Source organism: Sphaerodactylus townsendi, linkage group LG05 (genome assembly GCF_021028975.2).
Source record: "Sphaerodactylus townsendi isolate TG3544 linkage group LG05, MPM_Stown_v2.3, whole genome shotgun sequence".
Taxonomy (NCBI): Eukaryota; Metazoa; Chordata; class Lepidosauria; order Squamata; family Sphaerodactylidae; genus Sphaerodactylus; species Sphaerodactylus townsendi.
In genome coordinates this window covers 49,794,547-49,817,584 of record NC_059429.1, presented here as the reverse complement: position 1 = coordinate 49,817,584, position 23,038 = coordinate 49,794,547, and the positions used below count along the sequence as shown (strand labels likewise).

Below are 23,038 nucleotides of genomic sequence, written 5' to 3'. Positions count from 1 at the left end.
ATCAAACCCGGTTCCTCCAGATTAGATACACGAGCTCTTAACCTCCTATGCCACTAAAGCTCTCCCCAACCTTTCCCCCCTCCCAGCAAATGGCAGTCCTGACCCCCACATACTCGCAGGTGCTGATCCAAAAGAGCAGCAAAGGTTCATCTACCACAAATATTATAATTAATCTGCACCAAGGACAGGACAGAACCAAGGGCAGAGAACTGCAAGCGGCTGATCCCACCCAGAGTGAAGTCAAGCACTAGCCAAAGGAAACACTTTGCCCCCTCTTGTTGACACTGTCACTCTAGTATCAGTTTCCATAAGCTGTTGTCTCAGCGCGATAACTCGTAAGACCAAGTTGTTGGATGATACATTTGGTGGCTTCATTTTCAAGGGTTATGATGATCAAAAATAAAAAAGCAGAGAAGATATCATGTCTCAAAGAACAGAGAAATAACAGCTATGGGTCAATGTGTAGGAATTCACATATTTGATAATGTTCAGAGAAGATAAATTTAGGTACCTATGATTTATGGGACAATTATGTTAGTTTATATGATCTAGGAAAAAGAGGTTTGGTACAAAGCAAGAGGTGCATTTAGTGTAGTCTGTGAATAGCCATCTATGGCCATAGTTTAATAATGACTGGCACATTTAAGCCCATTCTTTACCTGCATTTGCCTAATTCTGTGCAGAATCATGGCCAATGATACCTATCCTTGTTTATACGTATGAAGGATAGCAGTTGGCTTTTCCTTTGAACAGTATGTTTATGGGCCCTAGGGTTATTATATCTATGAAGAGAATGCCTGTAAGTAATGAACAGCAGAAAACTATTAGTATGCCTGAAATGAGTTAATGAAAGTTTGGATCATGACACGTCAGGAGCTGTTCTTATCATCCGGACAGCTCCATCTGCATCTTTAATAATTAATTAAGTTCAGGGAGAGTTCAGCTTGCACACTCATTTAGAAGCTTTCTTCAGAGAACACCTCCCTGGCTGCCAGTCCCAGGGAGAAATAGGCTTCTGCATGGCTAAGAGCAAAGATCTGGAGATACAAGAGCAATTTTAAAGCTGCATTTGCCAGGTAACAAAAGCTCCAGGGAGGACAAACAGGGTCAGAACATGTGCAGTTCAGCTAGGTTACTTCAGAGTGGTGTTTCTGTTCTTCTGTCTTATCATATCCATGTCAGCACTTCAGGCTGTGTGGAATGAATTTCTAGCTGCTAAGCTCAGGTGAACGTGATTCAATTGAGCAGGTTGATGGCTATAAAGCAAACAGTGTACCCTTGTAAGCTCTGGTTTGAAAAGGATGTATTTTGACTTCTGTTTCCTCCATATTCATTCATACTGGGTTGGTTACAGTTTATAGGAGGCTTCCGTGAGGGATCTTCACAAACCTGATAAATTACCTGTGTAAATTTTAGTGACATGAAGGTTCTCCACAAACTTCTATTTTCACAACTGAGAAGTTTATTATTTCCCTCTTTAAAGAGGCATTACTGTTCCTCAGTTGGTCAAATGTCACTTTGGTGATAATAAAATGCTAAATATTTGACTACATCTTCTGGATAAAATACAGGCAATAAGAGAATAGCTTTATTTTTAGTATAGTGGATATTTTTGATTTTTCTCCAGTTATATGGGGGAAGGATATGTAAAATTTTATATTTACCATATCCAAGGTAAATGTCCAGGCTATGATAAAGATCAGTTCTGGGATCCAAGTACATATGTGGATAGTCCAGTCAATTTGACAGCAATAATTCCATCCACTTGCTTAATGTAGTGTCACCATATATATATGTAATGAACACTACATTATCCAGAGAATATTTGCTGCTAAAATAAGGGAAAGCTTGCTTCTAATCAACTTGCATCCTTTCAGGGAAGTAGCTACCATCAGTAGGTTTCAGGTTATATAATACTGTAAATTACTAGGAATGTTGTACAGAAAGTGGTCTTAAATTTTAAAAAGTAAATGTACTTTTTAATTCCCCCTCCCCCTGGCTCAGTAGCTGTATAACAAGATAAAAAATAGTAGATTGGGGAATAATCGAAATATTTCATTATCTATTTCAACTGACCTTAAATTGAAAGAGAAAATCATTTACTGTAAGAGTGCGTTATTTTCCAACTAATTCCCCTGCACTTTCCTCTTCCCTTATTAAATGATAAATAGCAAGCCCCCAATTTCTTTGATTCATGAAAGTATCCTAGAAAGCAAATTATTTAAAATAAGTTCTTCTTTTTCTGCTCTCATGTCTGGAGGTGACTGATATTCAAGGCGATGCATCTTCTCAGTGATTTGTTCTCTGACATTTTTTAAAAAGGAAAAATTTTAAAAAGCAAGAATTTCAATAGGTATGTAGAGTATAGAAGAGCAGGATTGCTGAATATTGTTTTCAGATAGTGGATTAGTCTTCTTTGGTTTGGTGATGCTTTAAATTATATCATATTTCACAGATATGTGGAGAGCAAGTATCATATGTTCTGTTGTCATAGTTACTTTGCTGGGAAACTGCACTTTTTGCTGTATTCTTCCATTTTCACGCACATCATATTCAGTTCAGGAGCTGTTTTTTCTGTCTGTCTATCTGTCTTTCTACATTTTTAATACAGGCTACAAAATCTTTGCATTACTAGTTACTAGTTATTCAGTTATGTGTTGGTCTTGAGTCCTGGACCAACATTTGTGTGTGTATTTGTATGGTTGCTTCTGGGGACTGATTCGTTCAGTACTTTCAACAACTTTAATTCTGGATGCAGTCTACTTGCATAAGTAGTGTAATGTAAGTTATGATCTCATAGGTCATTACTGTCAATAATGTTTGTGGTATGAAAATTGCTTTTGGTGACTTTATAATTCATAGAAGTTGTCGCTGATAAGATTCAGAAGCTCCTGGCTCAAGTTGTTCTGCTCATATCAGTCCAACAGTGCTCTGAGTGAACAAAGCAATTGAAGTAAAATATGAATCAGCCCGGACTTGCAAACAGATTCTGTAGTTTCATTATGTTGGTGTAAGATAATTACAATCCTAAACTGTCTTGCCAGCACAGTAGGAAAAAAAAACAATACCTGAGGAAGTAATATAATAATGACAACCACTGGTCATGACATTTTATACTGAAAACATCTCAGCAGTACCAATGCCAGATTAAATCCTGTTTTGGTTAGTGCAAAGCAAGAGCAGAGATGCTGTGGTGATGGTACAGAACCAACTCTACACTATCTCTGAAACACAGAGCACAGGCACATTTTCAGGAAGAGCCTGAACTAGGTAGGAACTAGGACCTAAGTGGAGCATTCTAAAACAAAGATGGTCCAGCTTGTGGCTGATGAAGTTACAATTCTACTTAGTTCTTTTTGTTGAAAAGAGTATAAGCAAGGAACTATGATTGGTAAACATACATTGTTAGATTTGTTTACAATTTACATTTTATGTGGACAAAAGTATGTTGAGTTGAATCCTGTGATCCAAAAGCATGCGGCGATTCCCATGGCAGCCTCCTGTCACCCACAAAAAAGCATTTCCAAGGGTCATGAAACCTCTATAGATAAAAAGTTAAGTGGCACAGGGAACTGCAGTGAGGCAGGACCATCAATCAAATTTGTACATACTCTCTGGCTCATTCCGCACATGCAGAATAATGCACTTTCAAACTGCTTTCAGTGCTCTTTGAAGCTGTGCGGAATAGCAAAATCCACTTGCAAACAGTTGTGAAAGTGGTTTGAAAACGCATTATTTTGCGTGTGCGGAAGGGGCCTCTGTTTTACTAGCAGACCTTCTCCTGGAAAGAAGGGCTGTAGAGAAGTGGGAGGGATTCCTGATTCTTCTTCCTCATTGCATCACTCCATGTCACATGGCTTTTTTTTGTCCTTGTGGGGTCCCCTGACCTGCTCTGCTTTTCAGGGGTCATAGGAAGCTGCTATGAGAAGAAGAATTCAAAGCAGTCATGGTATGTAAGCTCTAATGCTTATGCGTATTTTTGAAAATGTATGAAGCACCTCAAACAGTAAAGTAATATAATAATTTTGTAATAGTTTCCTAAGAATATTTAACCTCAAGGAAAATTACTAAGAATATAACCTAAATTGAAACTTAATTAAGGAACATGCAAAATATATAAGATGAACACAAATGTCTTTGACCATTCCTAATCTAAGCCTTATTTGCAACAGCTTTGTATAATTAAGAATCTGTCCTGTCTCCAGTCCACCAAATAGACCATAAAATAACTTCTTTTTCCTTTTCTATTTAGTCTAGAGCATCATCATTACTCAACCTGTTACTTGAAATTGTTTAATTCCCTTGCTATCTGTTTTGACAGCTGAATCTTATCTTCCTGGTGATCACACTGTGCAAAATGGTGAAACACTCAAACACTTTGAAACCAGACTCCAGCAGGTTGGAAAACATTAAGTAAGTGCTTTGCGTTCAAATTCAAGAACTGTGATTATTTTTTGATTGAAAGCTGGCCTCTATTAGGAACACGTGGCTTTGTCTTCCAGCAACCATAGCTATCAATGCAAAGCAAAGAGCATCAGGCCTTCTTTCGTCACATTTGTTGTTATAATGTCACAGGCAAGGGTCAAAATTAAATAACTCCTGCCTGAAACAGCTGCCAAGAAATTGTTTTGGAGCTTTTCCAGAAATTCCACAGTGATCTAGTAATTTTATTTGCATTTAAAACACAGCTCAAAATGATGTTCCTGTTTGCATGGCTGGCGTTCTGCTGAGGTTTGTTAAAATTATTCTCCACAGTTAAAGGATTCTCAGCAGTTTCCCTGCTTTTAATCCTATTCACCTAACAGAATTTACTCATATTACCATTGTTATCTGAAGATTATCTGATGCTATTCATGCTAATTTAAGAAATGTTTACTTCTACCTCAATGCTGTATGACAGTTACAGATCCCCTTTCTGGAGAGTGGTGTAATTGGTTAATAAGATAGTTAATAAGAATCTGGTAGTGCTGGATCACAGTTTAGGTCACAGGTAAGCACCATGAGGTTCTCTTCCGCCACCTCTAGCCTACACTAGCTTTTGTGTGGATACCTAGATGGGGGGTCCCCCCCCCCTTGAAGGAAACTCACTGGATCTGAATAAAAGCCATTTGCTTTTAGTTGTCTACCCATTCATTAGTTCCAGAAAGCATTACTTATTTTGCTAGACTTGTTTTAGAAAGATGGGGGGAAGGGGGGTAATCATAAACACTGTTACTCGGAAATAAGCACCACTTAAATAATTGGGCCTTACAAGTAAAATGTAACTAGGGCCAGGCTATTGAATTATCCCTACTGAACACAGATAGGTCACAGTATCAGCTTCATTGCATGTTGCATGATAAGAGAGAGAGCTAATCTTTAGCATCTCTCTCTTTTCTTCCTTTTCTTCTTCTTTCTGTCTTCTCATCCACACCAGTAATTACCGTGTTTGTGATGGCTACTATAATACGGACTTACCTGGGTAAGATAGAACCCTATATTAATGAATTTCAAGCATGTTTTTTTTATCTTTGCAAATTTGGACAGTTTTGTGTATTGTCCCTTATTTTAATTAACTACTTTGGAGATATCTTATTTGCTTAACTATTTTTAATTATTATATGCCTTTTTTAAACTGCTTGCATCTGCACTTTGACCTCTCTAATTTTGACTAATTTTTTGTATAAAATTACTAAAATGCTTTCTTATTTATTTCAATATAAATTCTGTCTAATCATTTTTTTTCTCTTTTCTGCTTATAATGCTTTCTAGCTATGAAGATAATAAGCCATTTATCAAGTAAGATCATTAGTTAGATGTGGAATGCACTGAATAAAATCCCTTTCCCGGTTCATTCTGCGCTGTTCTCTGCAATTTCTTCTTTTTTTCCCCTGCCTGAAACTTATTCATGACAACAATCATTTTCTTTTATGGATCAATCCATGTAATTTTCACATTTCAGTAGGCACTTCCATATAAAAGTTAGATCATCTAGCATCAGTTTAGCTGAGCTAATCAGAGTGTTAAAGCTTTAGGTTATCTGCTTTTAATCTGCCATTTAACCTTTGTGTATTCATGATATCTTTTGTGTGTATGTATATCAGATGCAAGCACAATTGTTAAAATATGGACTCCCATTACCAGCTAAACTAGGCTTTTCAATTTCTGCTTTTAAAAAATTAGATAAAGCAGGGGTGTCTTGTTGTACCCCTTTGCACTTTAAAATAGTTCTGACCATTTTTTGCAGCCTTGAGTAAGAAGAAAGCCCACTGTTATTTTCGCTGGAGATGAAAAGTTAAATCCAAGAGTGCTTTTCATTTGAATATGTACGCTGGTAAAAGTCTAATACAATAAGTAAAATGTTAATATGTGAGTTTGTCATGTGCACTTTTTTCTGCAATGTGTTTAAAATCAATGTTCTTTTTCAGGTCATGGGTCCTAGGTGCATTTGCTCTTCTGTGTCTTCTTGGCCTAACATGGTCTTTTGGGCTGCTTTTTGTCAATGAAGAGACCATTGTGATGGCATACCTTTTCACAGTATTTAATGCTTTCCAAGGAATGTTTATTTTCATCTTTCACTGTGCGCTCCAAAAGAAAGTGAGTCATTACACATTTTCTCTGATTTTCATCCTGAATATCTCACCTAACTTTTAAAAGGGGAACTTTGGCAAAAATAGGGGCTATGGGGGGAAAAAAAACTTGTATTCTGCTTTTCACCAGTCTTTTCCCAGTGTGGTTTGCACACTAGAGTAAATTCTGATTCTAATTTAGTTTTGCCCATTAATCTTGTTTTTTCTGTGATAGCCTTCTTGTCTGGTCACTTTGAAATTACCACATCACATGAATTTGATTCTTTCATGATGATAACTTTTATTGATGACCCATTATAAACAGATTGACAGCTGATATAGTTGTAATGGTTGGGAAAAAAATTAAAAGAAAACATACTGATAGTTGGGGAAAGGTCAGCAGGTTGTGACACATGATTATAATGGGCCATGTCTGTAATTGAATAAGAGAACAGGAAATATGTGGTAAACTGTATATACATAAAAAACCTTCTTAGCTAGTAAAAAGGGGGAAAAATCAATTGAAATTACTTAGATTGATCAACAAATGATCATGCTACTATTAGAAAGCCTAGAAAAGGTAGTTGACATATTTACTAAATAGTGATGTAGCAGTTATGCATCACCCTTCAAGAATATTTGTCATTGAAACTCTCATAGCTGTTGATCAACTTTAGCGGTACAACATCATGCATGTAATATCTCTTGCTGATTTTGGAGAATGTTCATTGACAGGAGTCAAGCTTCTCATCAGAAGCTGGACTCAAAAAAGCTAATAGAAAAGGTATTTATCTCTCTATTTACAAGGTGCAGTTTTTGATAATAGCATTCTAATATGATAACTGATTTTTTTTAAACAGGCTTTAAAAAGTATTTTTTAAATATCAAATAAGAAACTTGGATTTTATGTGTGAAATATAGCTTTCTATGGAAGAGTTAATAAAGTCAACCTCCAGTTTTTCCTGTTCCATATCTTTATATAGGCTGCTACTATATGTTACTTTATGTTTATATAGGCTGCATATATAGGCTGCATTCAGCTGCCATAAGCCAAGTAACCCTCTGGTTTCATTGTTAAAATACTTGTTTTTAGGAAAGAAACAATCATGATTTGTTGAAATTCCCAGTTTTGACATCACAGCAAATTAGTTCATTTTTAGTGCAGGGCAGCAGTGCAGAGAAAAGAGAGAGCTCTTGAACCAGAGAATTTCCTGGCTGTTCTCATCACAAATGAACCGTGGCTTATTCACAACTTCTGAATGCAGCCATTGTCAAACAAATTACAGTGACAGAGGGAGGTGAAAATGAGAATCCTCAAAGCTGCACATACTATTACCTGTGCCAAAGCAACACATCACTTAATTTCCATTCCAGTTGAGACGCAGCACATTTGATTTCCATAAATGAAAACAAATAACACACCTAAGTGTTTACAAGAGAGCTAGGAGAGTATAAGCAGATGGGAAGGAAGTTGTAAGAAAATACGCAAAAAAGAAGACACTATTTCTTGGTGTCTTATGAATGCCAGATTAAAATAAATGTTTTACAGTAGACATTTTACTTGAATTTTTTAATAGGGAAAGTGTTCATACATTAATGAAAGCTGCCCTTTGTAATTCATGGGGCATTTTAATGGAATTTCCTGAATATTTATTGGAGAGAGGCTGCTTTTTAGGAAGTGAGTCAGAAGCCACCTTTGGAAAGTGTAGCATTTCAGAATGAGTTTTCATGCCATTCTATTTGTTTGTGTGTAGCATCTTTTATAGAAATTTCTAGAAAATAATTTGTCAAAAAAGAAAGAATACTCAGTTTAAGTACAGATATTATTTGCCATCAGAACAAGTAATGAGTTGAATACTGGAAACATTTTGAAAAGAAAATCTTAAGAGATATGAATAATTTCTAGAGTAAGTTATTACAAAATGCTGGTTTTTTTAAATATAGATATATATAATCAGGAGGTATGCAGGGATTTTTTGTTTCTTATTAGAAGTGTACACTGTTTCTTCAGTTATATGGAGTCAGCAGAAAGCAATATTAAAGTGCCAGTCAAGTATGGAAAACCTTCATCTAGCGCAGGATGATTCATACCTGAACGAACATTCACGTTGCCATTTAATGTTTAAAATTTTCACTGTCTTTCACTGGATATCATTCAACCACTGTATACATAACTAATGCAGACTTTTTATTCTGTTATTACTAGTTGGTCAGTAAATTGAACAGAGAAATAGAATTGTGAAAGTGAAAACTATTATGTTTCCAGTTCTGACAAGATGATAGTGCTGTTACTTCCTTCAGTTTTGAACAGGCTATAATTTAGAAATAATGACAGTGGAATGTGCTGCACCGACAGATAATGTACATTCGCAGCAGTAGAGACATTAGGCAAAATCAGCCCCAGGGAGTGGTACTTGGGTAAAAAGACAGTTTCTGGTCATCTGCTCTCTGATTTGTAATATACTTCTGTTGCAGTTAGAAGATGTTAAACCTAGATCCATGTTTTTCCAGTGTTCTAGTGTAGCATTGTAGCACAGTAACTCGCACAGGTTTAGGGATTCACATGTTTCTGATCTTCACTAACCATACTGAACGTAAGCTTTGTTTCTGTGATCCACAATAAGCCATTTGAAACAATAGATTTTCTGCACCCCTATTACTGTCTTAATTGCATTTGATGGCACCTTCCCCCTAACCCAGTGAATAGTAAAGTGGGCAGTGCTGTTAATGAGCAGCCACTGAAGAAGGTGAGTCACCTAAACCAGCTTCAGAGTAATCATAGGCTCATTCCGCACACGCAAAATAATGCACTTTCAAGCTGCTTTCACAACTGTTTTTGCCATTCCGCACAGCTTCAAAGAGCCCTGAAAGCAGCTTGAAAGTGCATTATTCTGCGTGTGCGGAATGAGCCCTGGTTCTTGACCATGACGTTTTAGTAGAGTTACTCCTGTACCATAAAGTAACTACAACTTTCATTGATAGTCCAGTAGAGCAACACCACAGAGAGTTGGGGATGGGTTTCCCTTCTCCAGACTTATGTGAATGTAGAGCTAAATTTTTATGGTTGTTGCCACTGCTAACATGGATCATTCCCAAAGAGCTCAAGAGGCCACTGCACAGCATTCCCTCATCATCTTTGTATACAAATAACATCAATATATACTAACAGTTGGCTTGGCAATTTTGAAGCGATGTTGTGTCAGCTCTTATCTACCAACCCATACCAATTCTCAAGAGGAGAAAGACCAGTAGCACAAATAATACTGTCTGTATCTGTTTAACTGGAAATCTAAATTTGGTCCCATTCTGAAGAAGCTTTGGTTAGCATTGTGACCTCACAAATCTCCTAAACTGGGTGGGCTAGAAATGTCAAGTTTTTTTAAAAAAATGCAATTGTGAATGTGTATGTTTATGCGCACTGTTACCTTCAGGTACGGAAAGAATATGGAAAGTGCTTCAGACATTCTTATTGTTGTGGAGGATTACCTACAGAGAGCCCACATAGTTCTGTAAAGGCATCAACCACTAGAACTAGTGCTCGCTATTCCTCTGGCACTCAGGTAACAAAGTTTTTGACAGCATCTTTTAATGACAGTATCTTTTAATTAACCTTACTTGTAAAAAGCCCACTGAGATGAACAGCTGTGCCAATTGTGTTCTTATTATAGCAATCTAGATGACAGTTACCTACTTTCACATTCTGGATTTGGTTTCTGAACATTTCTCCAAGGGACAAGGATAGCTTTTAAACATGAGGTATTCATTTACGGAGTTAGGGTTACTTCCCACTTGTGGCTGGACAGTGGTGGGGGATGTATCTCTGAGGGATAAGGTGGACAGTTTTCAGTAAAGTACTTTCAGGAATGTCTACCAAATGTATATTTCACATATGATTTCAGATTATACAGATGAACATGTCTGACCATTTTCTGGAAATTTCCCAGTATGCATAATAAGGGACAGACAGCTGCTGATTGTGTTTAGATAGAATATAGATTGCCATGAAGAATAAATCCAACAATGAATCCTTAGTGTTAAAACATTTTCCTCAGGCAGCTTCTGAGTTCAACTAATTTTGCCTTATCTCTTCCTTATTATCCATCGAGGAACAGACATTTTCCCTCTTTTTATCAAAAAGGACATTATCAGAAAGACCATTTCCTCTTTTTTATCAAAATGCCACAGCCCTACAGGCCCTTATCTAGGGTTTAATTAGTTCATGTCCATGTTCAGTTCTGGAATGTGCAAACTAATTATCAAGAATATATGTTTAGGGCCCTTTTCAGTTTAATGATTCTATATGGGTTTTTCCTCAACAGATTGAGGACTAGGTTACCAGTATCCAGGCTCAGGACAGGATTGTCAATACTCATCTAGTTCTAGGTGGTCAGGATATACAGAAGGAACTGTCAGGCATTTGGTTTTCTGGAGGTATGGTCTTAAGTTCAGCCACACTCTTCTAAGACTACTGAAGTCAAGGGATATGTCCACTTAAGAAGGTGCTGTAAATTGGCACAGAGCCAAAAATTAGTTTGAAGGTAAACTCCCCACACCCCACGCCTTTCCAATGGGGATATTTTAATACCCCTCAGATTGGTTTACCTTCTAATGCCAGTAGTAATCAAGGAGCCTAGATGGAAGGCCTGCTTATTTGTTTATTCCAGTGTGGCAGGTGCAAGAACTTCTCAGTGTGTCACAGCTTTACAGGCACAAAGGAAGAAAGTTGGAGGAAAAAGCTGGTTCTCAGTCGGTCATCTTTCTCCTTGGCTTCTCCCTGAATTCCTGCCTTGCACGGATATAGGGGATGCTTAGGACAGGGAGAAACAACACTAATCACTTCTATTCTCTCCCTAGCAGTCAGTTTCTATCTGCTTAGGATCAGAAGTGAATCAGTATTTACAAACAGAGCAGTGGGTAGATCACAAGCTTATTTGCAGCCACTGATCTATCAGCTGGGACTTGGCTTCTGCTGATTCTCCTCTCAAACTTTCCTGTGTCTCATCACATCAAAGCTATAGTGCACAGAAGTGCTGGAAGATCAGAACCTGACTCCTCCAATCAGCTATGAGCTGGTTTCCAACCAACAAACATCTGCACACTTGTTTGGCCACTGTTCAGTTTGTTCAGAGCAACATGAACATAACCTTGATAAGCATATAAACTGAGTGGGTGTGCTAATCAGTGTATATTCACTTGCCAAACAGGTTTGCTGCAAAATTCGCAGCATCCCTGTTCTTCAGGACTTTAGCCACAATAGCACACATAGAGAATGCAATATGAAAGCAGATTAAAAGTGACAACATGTGTTAGTCTTCTGCTTGTAATGTGACAATTTTGTTTGATTTACTTTGTTAACAGAGCCGAATAAGAAGAATGTGGAATGACACTGTGAGAAAACAATCTGAATCTTCCTTTATCTCAGGTGATATCAATAGCACTTCAACACTTAATCAAGGTCAGTTATTGGGCTCATTTCATTTTACTTTGTTTTATTTTTTTTTAAGTCAACAGTATTTTAGTAGGTACAATTTTAGATGAATTGTGTCGGAAATCATAAAAACAAACAGCTGGAGTAGGTATACTGAATATCTGCACTGAATAATGGAAATGTGCTTGTGTGCATACATCTGTGCATTCATATGCCGGCAGTTCAGAAGCAGGGTTTGCTAAAATTACAATTTAAAGTCTTAGCTTGTATACATTTAAAATCTGGCTCCTTCAGCCTCCATTCTTAGGTTAGAAGCTGGCATTGACATTCATGGAAAGTGTATTTAAATAAGTCTCATCAATAATTTAACTTAAAAGCAAGAACATAATTTTAAACCTTCGCTAACCTTTGTAGTCTAAAACTGAAACAGAACTACCAGCGCAGTAACATTTTAAGTGCATTAGATTTTCGTACGTGGACATTTTTCCTGTGAAATCAAATTGAGATCAGTTCTATACAAAAGACATCTGCAAAGGATTTTTTCCCTGTATAGATTTGATCATGTCTGTAATGCAACATTTGTCTGCCACATGACAGCCTGAGAGGGAGAAAATATAAGACACGCAGACTAGATTGAAAACCTCTGGACATAGATTTATCATTGTAATGTTTGTAAAGCCTTCACATCTTTTCCTAGGCTTACTAAATGATAGTATATGCCATTTCACTATGTTCCAGCCATAAATGCTGAATGATAACCTGGGCTGTAGCTAGGGAAAATGGAGCCCGGGGCAGACTCCAAGTTTTCTGCCCCACCCCCGGGCCCCACCTCACTTACCTTAGCCAGCAGCAGGGGCATGTGCAGCGGCCTCTGCCGGGCCGGGCAGAGCTGGGCAGGGGCGCGCACAGCAGCCTCAGCCAGGGGCAGGCAGGGGTGCCCGGCAGTGGCCTCTGTGGGGCCTGGCCAGGTGAGGCTGGCCCAGCAGCAGTCTCGTCTGGGCCTGGCGGGGCAGGGCATGGGGGAAGGAGGAGGGTGTGGTGGGCAATTTTCTACCCCCAACAGGACCCCAATGGCGTCCGCCTGTCCCCATCCCTCCCCGTGGTAGCTACGCCCCTGCGACAACCAAACTTTCTCACTAGCTTCATTGCCAGATCTTTTCATAGGGGAAATGGATACTAATAGGACAACACTTAACTTTCACATCTTAATCCAAAAGCTGCTTCATTACTTCTTTCCTTAAAATCTAAATCTAGTTGGGGATTCCCAGGTAGTTGTAATAAAAACAAAACCGGTGTTTCATTGCTGCTGCTAGTTTTTCACTTGCTGTATTGTTGGAATTCATTCCAAGACTTAATACCCACGCAATCAGTGATCAGTTTGTTGTTTTAAAACTCCGCCTCTAGCTTCTTGATCCTCATTTGGCAAATGCAGGATTCTTACTGGGTTAACACAAAACACGAAGGAGCTCCATTTCATTTCAGATCCAACCACAGAGATTCCTTTCTCATTTCATGGCAACAGTAGTTCTGCGCACGCAGAACAGTATGGTTATATAGTTTTTGCTACATCAAAGTAAATGGAAAACTTTATATTCAGAAAAGCATATTTCAGCCTTGGAATGATAGTTGTATATAAACATTTCATTTGTCACATGTTCCATGTAGAAATCTTTACAAACTTTTTCTTACTGTTTCCTGCTCCTGAGTCTCAAATCACACTCAGAAGTACATGGCTGCTCAATAAACATAATAACTAAGCACTGCATCATACCTTTTACCTTTTTCTGTACTTGTATTATTTATGATAAATACTTGATACTCCTTTTCCAATAGTTGAAAGATTCTGGCATGCACCACAAGGGTCTGGCAACTGTTTGCAGTTACCTGTGGCATGCACCCATACTGAAAACACATTTTTCTGATGTATGTGGAACTGAACATGTTCCACATCCCAAACCAGTACACAACTTTCCTGCCTTAGTTTCCTTCTCCTCCCATGCACATCAATTCAGTTAAAATCAATAAGCTGACCACCAACTTTCTGACAAAATGAATACAATGCTAAAAAAATAGTGACTTGTTCAGATTTTACCTGTGGAAAATTTCATATTTCTCAGGTTCTCATCTCTGGAAGGAAAAATGCTCAAGCTGTACCATTTTTATAAGAACACATAATCGTAAAGTCGCATTCCTTGTGTAGATAGAAAAGCAGGGTCATAAAATAACTGAATTGAAATAAATATTAATTGGAGATACTGGGTTCTTATATGCTAATCAACGTTATGGACCATTTTTATAAGAACACCCTGATTTCAGACATAATTTGCTCCCCATGATGAGAAAGTAGGGTAAGAGTGTACCAATCTGAAACACTTTAATTGTGACTTTTTTTTCCTAATCAATAATGTCTGCATAGGCCTTAAGAGAAACATTTGTTGTCAGTAGAAAGATATCCACTGCTTTCTTAACCAGCAGAAACTTTCCCTGCTGACAGACTGGTTTCATTGTCAGCCACTTATAATAATAGGTTCTGCTGTGGTGTTGACATACCCTAACAAAGTCAACAAGCCACATTTTGCACAGCTTTCACTCATTTTAGCAGGGTTTGTGAAAGAGAAGTTCCTCATATATTTTGTTAGGATTCTCAACCTTCAGGTGGAGCCTGGAAATCTCCTGGAATCACAGACTACAGAGATAAGTTCCCCTGGAGCAAATTATACCCCATTTGAGGTCCCTCCCATCCCTAAGCTCCAGCCACCCCACCTACACATCACCAGGAATTTCCCAACTCAGAGTTGGCAACCCCATGTTCCATACTTGCAGGCAAGACCCATGACCTTTGAGTTTTATTTACTAGAACTGTTCCACCAGAGTTAAGGAATGAAAATCAATATTCATTCTGCTACAGCACAATCAGGGTAATAGTGATGGGGTGCGGGAGGGAATGTCATGTTCAATTATGTTAATTAGCTGAAATTACCATACAGTTGAAAGTTTGAGATGCACACTACAGCAGAAGATTACTTGAATTGCCGTTTCTTGTATGTAGATTGCATTTTTAAAAAATCTGTGAAAATCAAATAAATGAAACCAACACCAAATAAGATTAACATAATCTGTCAGTAAAGCAATTCCCTGAACTCCAGGAATTTTTGCTACCTACAGTAATAATATTTTGAGTAGTGATAAGGCATTAATATTTAAAATGTAATATCTGCCACCATTGCCACAATGAGAAGCTAATCAATTTAAATTTTGTATGTAAATTTTTAGACTGCACTCTATCTCATTCTGGACATGTAATATATTCAGAGAAGATCAACCCTTACTTATGTGTTTCCCTTCTGCTCAGAAGAATAGTACCTTCACCTAGCTCTTTTGTGATATATGTGTGCCTACAAAGACTATCAAAGGCTGTAATCTAATTTTATGTACTGTTGACGAGTGTGTTTATTTAAGAGACCCAAGATCCATATGGGTTTCTAAAGGCTGGTTTTTAAGACATCATTTTGAAAGTCTGCCTGCTTATTTAGACTCTAATGCAAAAAAAGTGATCAATTTGGACTTGAGTTGCTAAATGAGCTGTTTGTTCTTGCTTTTAGTGTGTTCATTTAAGATTATTGTTACTTGGAGAAGAGACTTATCTCAAAGATAATTGATGTTTTAAAAAGCTGTGCAAATAATATTGTGGAATGCATCAGTTTATTCTACAAGAATATGTGAATGATTTACCTGCAGTCTCCCCACCCAACCCTCCAACGTACCTTCAGCATGTGCTCTTTTGCATATAGTAAGAGAGGCTTCCTGCAGCTTGTGTTCAACTTACCTTTGGCTGAAAAAGTTGTGCTTTAAAAAATTTTTGCTCTACCTTTACTTAAGCTAGAAATAAATTCTGGTGTCCAGTGCCTTTAAATTAACATGATTTCCATTTCTCTATTCTGGTGCCTATCCATGATCAAGGCTGCTGACATTAAGCTGTAACATCTTGAAACAGAACATTGGGTCTTTCTGTATTTAATTACTATTCTTGTTTTAACAGCAATTTTATATAAATTAGCAAATGTCATTCTCAGCAGGTGTTTACTTTGGGGATTTGGACGGCACCTGTGAATTACTGAAATCTAACTACGTTTTCACTCTCTTCCTTCAAATTAGTAGTTCAAATACATACAGAAATGTTCTGCTGAATTAAATTTGACATTATATACACTACTCATGATGAAATTAAAAAAATATTTTATTGGAACTGTCAAAATCAAATTAAAGAGCTGATGTCTCTCTCTTTCTGTTTCTTTGCTTTAGGAATGACTGGCAATTACCTACTAACAAACCCTCTTCTTCGACCGCACGGCACTAACAATCCTTATAACACATTGCTTGCTGAAACCGTTGTATGTAATGCCCCTTCAGCTCCTGTGTTTAACTCACCAGGTGTGCCCACAGTTTGGGATATGTTGATTTTGCCTGTGTTTCTTTATGACACTTTGCTCAGTGCTCCCTTTCTTTAATGTAGTTGGGGACCTAGGAGTGCCTTCAGAATTCTTCCTTGAGAAGTACTGCTGATAATGCCAGGCTTGTAAAACTGCACTATATTATAGTGATAATGCCTTTACCGTAAAAGCCGTTGCCAATAATCATCCATGTTTTTAACACAGGTGGCATAAATCTTAATATACTATTACAGGACTGACACCCCCTGGTCTGAGAGCCCATCTTCAAGATATATATCACTTAGAGGTATCATGTCTATGTAATATAAAATTAATCAAAAGCTTGCTGAGAACATTCTGCTTCTGGAGTTGATTAGACAATTAAAGCCACACAAGGCATCTTGACATCTGGATTATCCTGGTGTGGGAAACTGTATCCCAAGTCATATTTCAAGGCAAACTATAGTATAGTGCAGCTTTATGTGAGTTTTTATTTTCCCTGGGCAAGTGTTTAGGCAATGATTAGAATTAGAAGCAAGCATAGAAGTGTGGGACTTACGGCCTTGATCCTAAGACTGTTGGCAGTACCAGCATCTAAATGTTGAAGATGGGATGTGCTTAAGAGCATTTGTCACTTAATATGACATTGCATTGTTGCATAAGGCAGATGCTGGGACATTAATTTACCATTGCAGGCAGACACAATTGCATGTGAGTATGTATAAGTTCAGGGTTGCCAGGGCCTCATAACTAACTAACTTGTACTATATTAGACTGTCCAACTGCTTGTATTTAGCTATTGGAGAAATTCCCAAATTGAAACCTTTTAAAATAATTACTAGTTGAATAAACCATAAAAAAGAGTCTCTAATGTAACCGAAAGTCTGTGTTATGCATGTTCTTTTTTTAAAAAACAGAGCTATTGTTAAAGTGAACTGCAGTTTCTATGTTCATTCTCCTGTTTTCTTACTTTCCTTATGCTTTCCTCTAGCAACCTACAGAGAGACAAGTATGGGAGTAAAACTTAACTTTGCCTATCAAATGTAAATTTTTTCAGCATGATTTTTAATGGGCACAATTAAAACATAACTAGCGGTCATGAAGTAGACTCAGCGGGCAAGTGGTTCACAATTTGCAAATAAAATGTTTCCTTATTCAAACAGTACATGTGTACTGCTTTTTGGGAAAAGAAAAAAAATCAAAAGAGGTCTGTAGCAAGCCCTGTTGGTAACAGAGATTATCCAATGCTGAAATAATTTGCTGCTATAAACCAGAGCACCGTTAAGCAGAGATGCTTAATAATTGACTTACATTTTCACATTCCTACCATAATCTTGCTACAGGCTATGAAAAGACTTCAAGTGAATTACCTGATCACGGGCAGCTAAACTTGCCTTTTTAAAAGCAGTTGAAGCATATTCAAGTGTGCTTAACTCTGCAGTATATCATAGAAAATTCATTTTGGATTATTAAATATGCTTCGATATCTCTTTAGCAGAGGATAAAGAATTAGATTATTTCTAAAAGAGAGAGAGAGAGAGAGAGAGAGCCTTCATAGGTGAAATTAATACTGGCATGTAGTCCATGTGCTGGCTGTCTCTTATAAATGCCATATGTTCCATATGGATAAGGCTTTTTGCAAGAAAGATCTAGAAACATATATGAAATTACACAGCTACAAAAAAAGTTGTTTAATCAAAGCCTACAGAAGCTGTTCAAAGAATTGCCATCCTTTTGACTAATTCAGTGCACATGGATGTCAGGAACAACACAATACAAGATTAGCTGCAGCTCATTCACTTCAAAAAAATAATATCAAAACAAAAAAGTCACTTTCTGGCAGGAATCCAATCGTTCTGTCTTTATAGAAGCAACTTTGAATTTTCTTGGTTAAGCTGCAGCTTTAAGCGCTGGCTGAAAGTAAATCAGGAAATGTTCTTAAATACACTGAAAAAAAATCACTTTTCTTTCTGTATAACTACTCCAAGCCTTGCATATAATGCAGCAGCCTCACAGTGGTCAGTTTCATTCCAAAAACAGTACCTCATTCTTTCTTGATTTTTCCACACATTTCTCTAAAATGATAAAAGTGATTCTTCTAGGAGAGTTCACTAACAAATCATCTAACTTTCCATGGCATATATCATTCAGTTTCTTTCAAAGCTTTCTTTTTTCTTTGCCTGGGAAGCAGTGTGATGTCTTAGTTTACATGTCTTTGTGTCTCTAGCAAAACCAATTTCTTTATCTCTAGAAAAAGAGCATGTCACCATAAAATTCCAGTTTTTTGTTTCTTTCCTAAACTTCTTTCATCTTTCCAGCAAGACGTATCCAATTTCTCCATTTCTCCAGAAGCTGAAAAATGTCAGCCCTGGCTGATAATCTCCTCCCATTCCACAGCTGAATATTTATTCTTTGGTTAATTTCTGTGACCCATGCTTAGAGGAATCCCTAACATTTCTGCGTTTTGACTTCCATGTTGCCCATGGTGTCGGTGGGCCCAACTCTTAAATAGGGTGGTTTCATTTAGTGCTGTCACTGTGACTGATGCAGACTGCAGGGCTGCAGGCAATCTTTGACCTTCTGAAGCCTGGGGCCGTTGCTGGCAGAGAGAAACGTAACCGAAACGAAAATGAAAAATTCACATTTAAATGGGGGCGGGGAAGCTATTATTGCAAGTAACTAATTTGTTGAACCCTTGCTCTGACTAAGTTGCTGAGAAGCTCAGTAATTCTTCATCATGTTACAATAAATCATTTTACTTTCTTTTATATATCAGCTACTCTTAGGCCAGATAGCCTGAGCAGACAGACATGATGTGAGTTGTCCAAAGTGAGTCATTCCACCTGCTGTCTTCCGTGTTGTTGGATGGTGCTTGTGGCTCCCAGTCCCTTTAGTGTGAGAGGTGGCTGTCTGTGCTTAACATGAATCTCTGTACTTGTCCATTTTTTTCATTCTTTTATTTGCTCCATCTTCAAACGAAAAAAAAGCACACACAAGAGAAAATTGTAGAAACAATGTTAACAATAGTTGCTTGCCAATGACGTGGGTTTAGTTACACATTTACCTTCTGTTTTGTATGTGACCTGATTCCTTTTTTTTTCTCCTTTGTTTTAATTTAGTGTTGTTTAGGACAAATTCTGTTGATTTTATTTTTCCCGAATCATGATGTTGTACTTAAAATATGAATGTTTACAAATGAATTGCATTGCATTACATATGCAAGGACATGGAGTGACCTTCCTCTTCCTTATTGGAAGACTTCTAGAACTCATGCTAAATTGTTAAATTAGAAACCTTGCATTGACTTTCAAATTTCTGATTTAAAGTAACATGGAAGCTTCATGAAAAGTCTTACTACTTTATAAACTTCTCTCTCTCTTTCAAAAGGTGCATTTCCTTACCGTTGGGAACATCCAGTCACCCTAACATTTCTCAAGTCTTACTTCCAAGTACAACTTTGTCCTGAACTACATTAAAGATCTTTTATAGAATAAGAACCATAGCTCTAGCTTTGACATTAACCCAGGGTGTCACTTTCTCTTGCAGGACATTCACTGAACAATGCCAGGGATACAAGTGCCATGGATACTCTACCGCTAAATGGTAATTTCAACAACAGCTACTCTTTCCGCAATGGAGACTATAATGATAGTGTGCAAGTCGTAGACTGTGGACTAAGCCTGAATGATGCCGCATTTGAAAAAATGATCATTTCAGAATTAGTGCACAACAATCTGCGGGGCAGCAACAAGAACCACAACCTAGAGCGCACATTACCAATCAAAGCTGTGATCGGCGGGAGCAGTAGCGAAGATGATGCTATCGTCGCAGATGCTTCATCTTTAATGCACAGTGATAACCCAGGCCTGGAGCTGCACCAAAAGGAACTTGAGGCCCCCCTGATTCCCCAACGGACTCACTCCCTTCTGTACCAGCCACAGAAGAAAGTGAAAACTGAAGGAACAGATAGCTATGTGTCGCAGCTGACAGCTGAAGTCGACGACCACCTCCAATCCCCCAACAGGGACTCTCTTTACACAAGCATGCCTAACCTCAGAGACTCTCCTTACCCCGAGAGCAGTCCTGACATCGAGGAAGACCTATCTCCCTCCAGGAGGAGTGAAAATGAGGACATTTACTACAAAAGCATGCCAAATCTCGGAGCTGGTCATCAGCTTCAGATGTACTATCAAATCAGCAGGGGCAATAGCGATGGCTATATAATTCCCATTAACAAGGAAGGATGTATTCCGGAAGGGGACGTTAGGGAAGGACAAATGCAACTAGTGACAAGCCTTTAATAGTGTAGCAGAGGAATACTGAAGTCCACATACAAGTATTAAACAGACTTAATTGGCCCCATGCAGGCTGCTTCATATCTGCTTGAAGAGACAATTCTGTCGTCCCTGTGGTTTCTTTCTCCCATGTAATGGAGATGACTGGACCTTGCAGTTCTGTGAATTTTTATAAAACAAAGCTTTGTATATACACAGAGTATACTAAAAGAATTATTTGTTACAAAGAAAAAAAATACCATCAAGGTATTTTAAGATATCTTCTGCTGCTGACCTAAAAGAGATTGTGAAATAAACACACACACACACACACACAAAGCGTTCCAGCCATTTTACTGCAGCAGTTTGTGAACTAAATTTGTAAATATGGCTGCATCATTTTTTGTAGGCCTACATTGTATTATATACAAGACATAGGCTATAAAAATCCTGTGGGACAAATTTACTGTACCTTACTATTCCTGACAAGACTTGCAAAAGCAGGAGAGAGATTCTGCATCAGTTTGCAGTTCACTGCAAATCTTTTCCATTATGGCAAAGATTGAAAATATGTCTAACCACTAGCAATCAAGCCACAGGCCTTATTTCATATATTTCCTCAACTGTACAATGAACTGTTCTCATGAAAAAAATGGCTAAAGAAATTATATTTTGTTCTATTGCTAGGATAAAAAAAAATAAATACATTTGTGTCCAAATGGAAATATAATTGTCATTAAAATAATTTTAAAGAGGTTGAAGAAAATATTGTGAAACACTCTTGGTTGCACATACTCTACAAACTGTTTTTCATACACTTGGTTCATAGTACCGTAATATGTTTGAAATGCAAGTTCTTCCCATTTTCACTTCTTTTTCACTGTAAACAGTGTTCTTCTTTGACTTTAGCATTTCTTCTTATATTTCAGACTTATTGCCAAACAAACATATTTTCTGGGGGAATTCTCTTAGAAGCCAATTAATGCCATGCCTTGCACAAATTTGGTAAAGAATCTGTGACAGATTATAAATTAGTTCCCATTTCATTCTTTAACAGGAGAGGGGGGGTAGAAGTGGGAGGGGCCAAGGGGGGACCCAGGATATTACTCTGAAAACTTACTGGGAAACAAATGGTGCCTGTCCTTTTTAAGCTAAGAGTAAACAAAAATATTACTCTTCCATACTCCTTCTGCCTATATTTAGTAATTAATTTATTTTATGATAAAAGATCTAATTAATTGTACATTGTTTCAGAAAAATTCTGCTTTTTTCATCCCTTTGTGTAAACCTGTTAATAATGAGCCCATCACTAATATCCAATGTAAAGTTTAACACCTGTTTGACAGTAAATAAATGTGAATTTTTTTCCAAATAGGTAAAATGCGCTTTCTTACCTATGAGTCATAAGCTTGACTATGTACTGCTGACTAAATTCTACTTAGCATAGCTCCTGTACAGTTCTCAATTTATACGTTGAAGACAGGAGTAGGAGCTGTTTATATATCTCTATTGAATAGAGGTCATTGCTGCTCCTTGATATTCTAGTCATAGTCATATATGATCAAGATCAGAAACACAGGCTCTCATTACAAAAAGTGTGTGGCAGTGTCCTGCATTTACATAACAAATTTTTAAAATTCAAATAGCAAACTGATTTATTAAAATAAAAAGGTTGCAAACTGTTCAGTCATATTTCAGGCAACTGTAATTATATGTCTATAATTAGGGATAAAGATAAGCTCTTGTCACAGGGAAAAATCCTAATATTGTAGCATTTATAGAAGCACTTTGAATATTCAAGGCCTTGAAAAGATGGTAAATCACAGCAGTCTTTTGTGATATGCAAATTATATTACTATTAGTACTACTATTAGCAGATGGGGAATCGAGGCAGAAAGCTGATGCTTTGCCCAAAGCAGTTTTATAGCATGTCACCTGCAGAATCAGGCTTTAATTTTAGACATACTGTTTTGGAACTATCAATTAATTCCTCTACATTATATTGCCTATAGCATACTTCCGATTCAGGTTTTCATTTCCAGTTTCAAAGTTAAACTATATACAGATGCTTCATGATAATTTGTTAGTATATTTTTCTCTCTTTTTTCATACAGCCCTGGTTGCTTGCAAACACTGCCAACTGGTTCCTTGATAATTAAGGCAGTTGGGCACAATCGTTTGGAGATATACAGATGATGAGATATGCTTAAGCCGAGAAACTTTCCAGTAGTCTTTACAGGGTGGTTGCTAGGATTTCATCAAAAGGAAACTTCTTTAGCTCATGGTTCCTTCATATGCCTCAAGTCTGGCAAATTGTATGCTGAGACTGGACCAGATCAAAATTATCCCCTCAGGCCT

At 37.5% G+C, this 23,038-nt stretch overlaps 1 protein-coding gene across 26 annotated transcripts in view; it reads left to right on the top strand.

Annotated features, from left to right (window-relative positions):
* ADGRL2 (adhesion G protein-coupled receptor L2) overlaps positions 1 to 22,052 on the top strand; it is a 236,883-nt gene extending 214,831 nt beyond the window's left edge. For 4 of the 26 annotated variants that reach the window (XM_048497457.1, XM_048497458.1, XM_048497459.1 and 1 more), the window contains 5 exons: positions 4,322 to 4,413; positions 6,408 to 6,576; positions 9,980 to 10,108; positions 11,907 to 12,003; positions 19,953 to 22,052. In XM_048497457.1, coding sequence (XP_048353414.1) covers positions 4,322 to 4,413; positions 6,408 to 6,576; positions 9,980 to 10,108; positions 11,907 to 12,003; positions 19,953 to 20,707 — 1,242 coding nt within the window. In that variant the 3' untranslated portion in view covers positions 20,708 to 22,052. Of the gene's footprint in view, positions 1 to 4,321; positions 4,414 to 5,416; positions 5,462 to 5,751; positions 5,779 to 6,407; positions 6,577 to 9,979; positions 10,109 to 11,906; positions 12,004 to 16,278; positions 16,408 to 16,631; positions 16,714 to 17,397; positions 17,450 to 19,182; positions 19,236 to 19,952 lie in introns of all 26 variants that reach the window. The other 22 variants (XM_048497445.1, XM_048497446.1, XM_048497448.1 and 19 more) reach the window with 13 other exon arrangements.
* Positions 22,053 to 23,038: the final 986 nt, after the last annotated feature.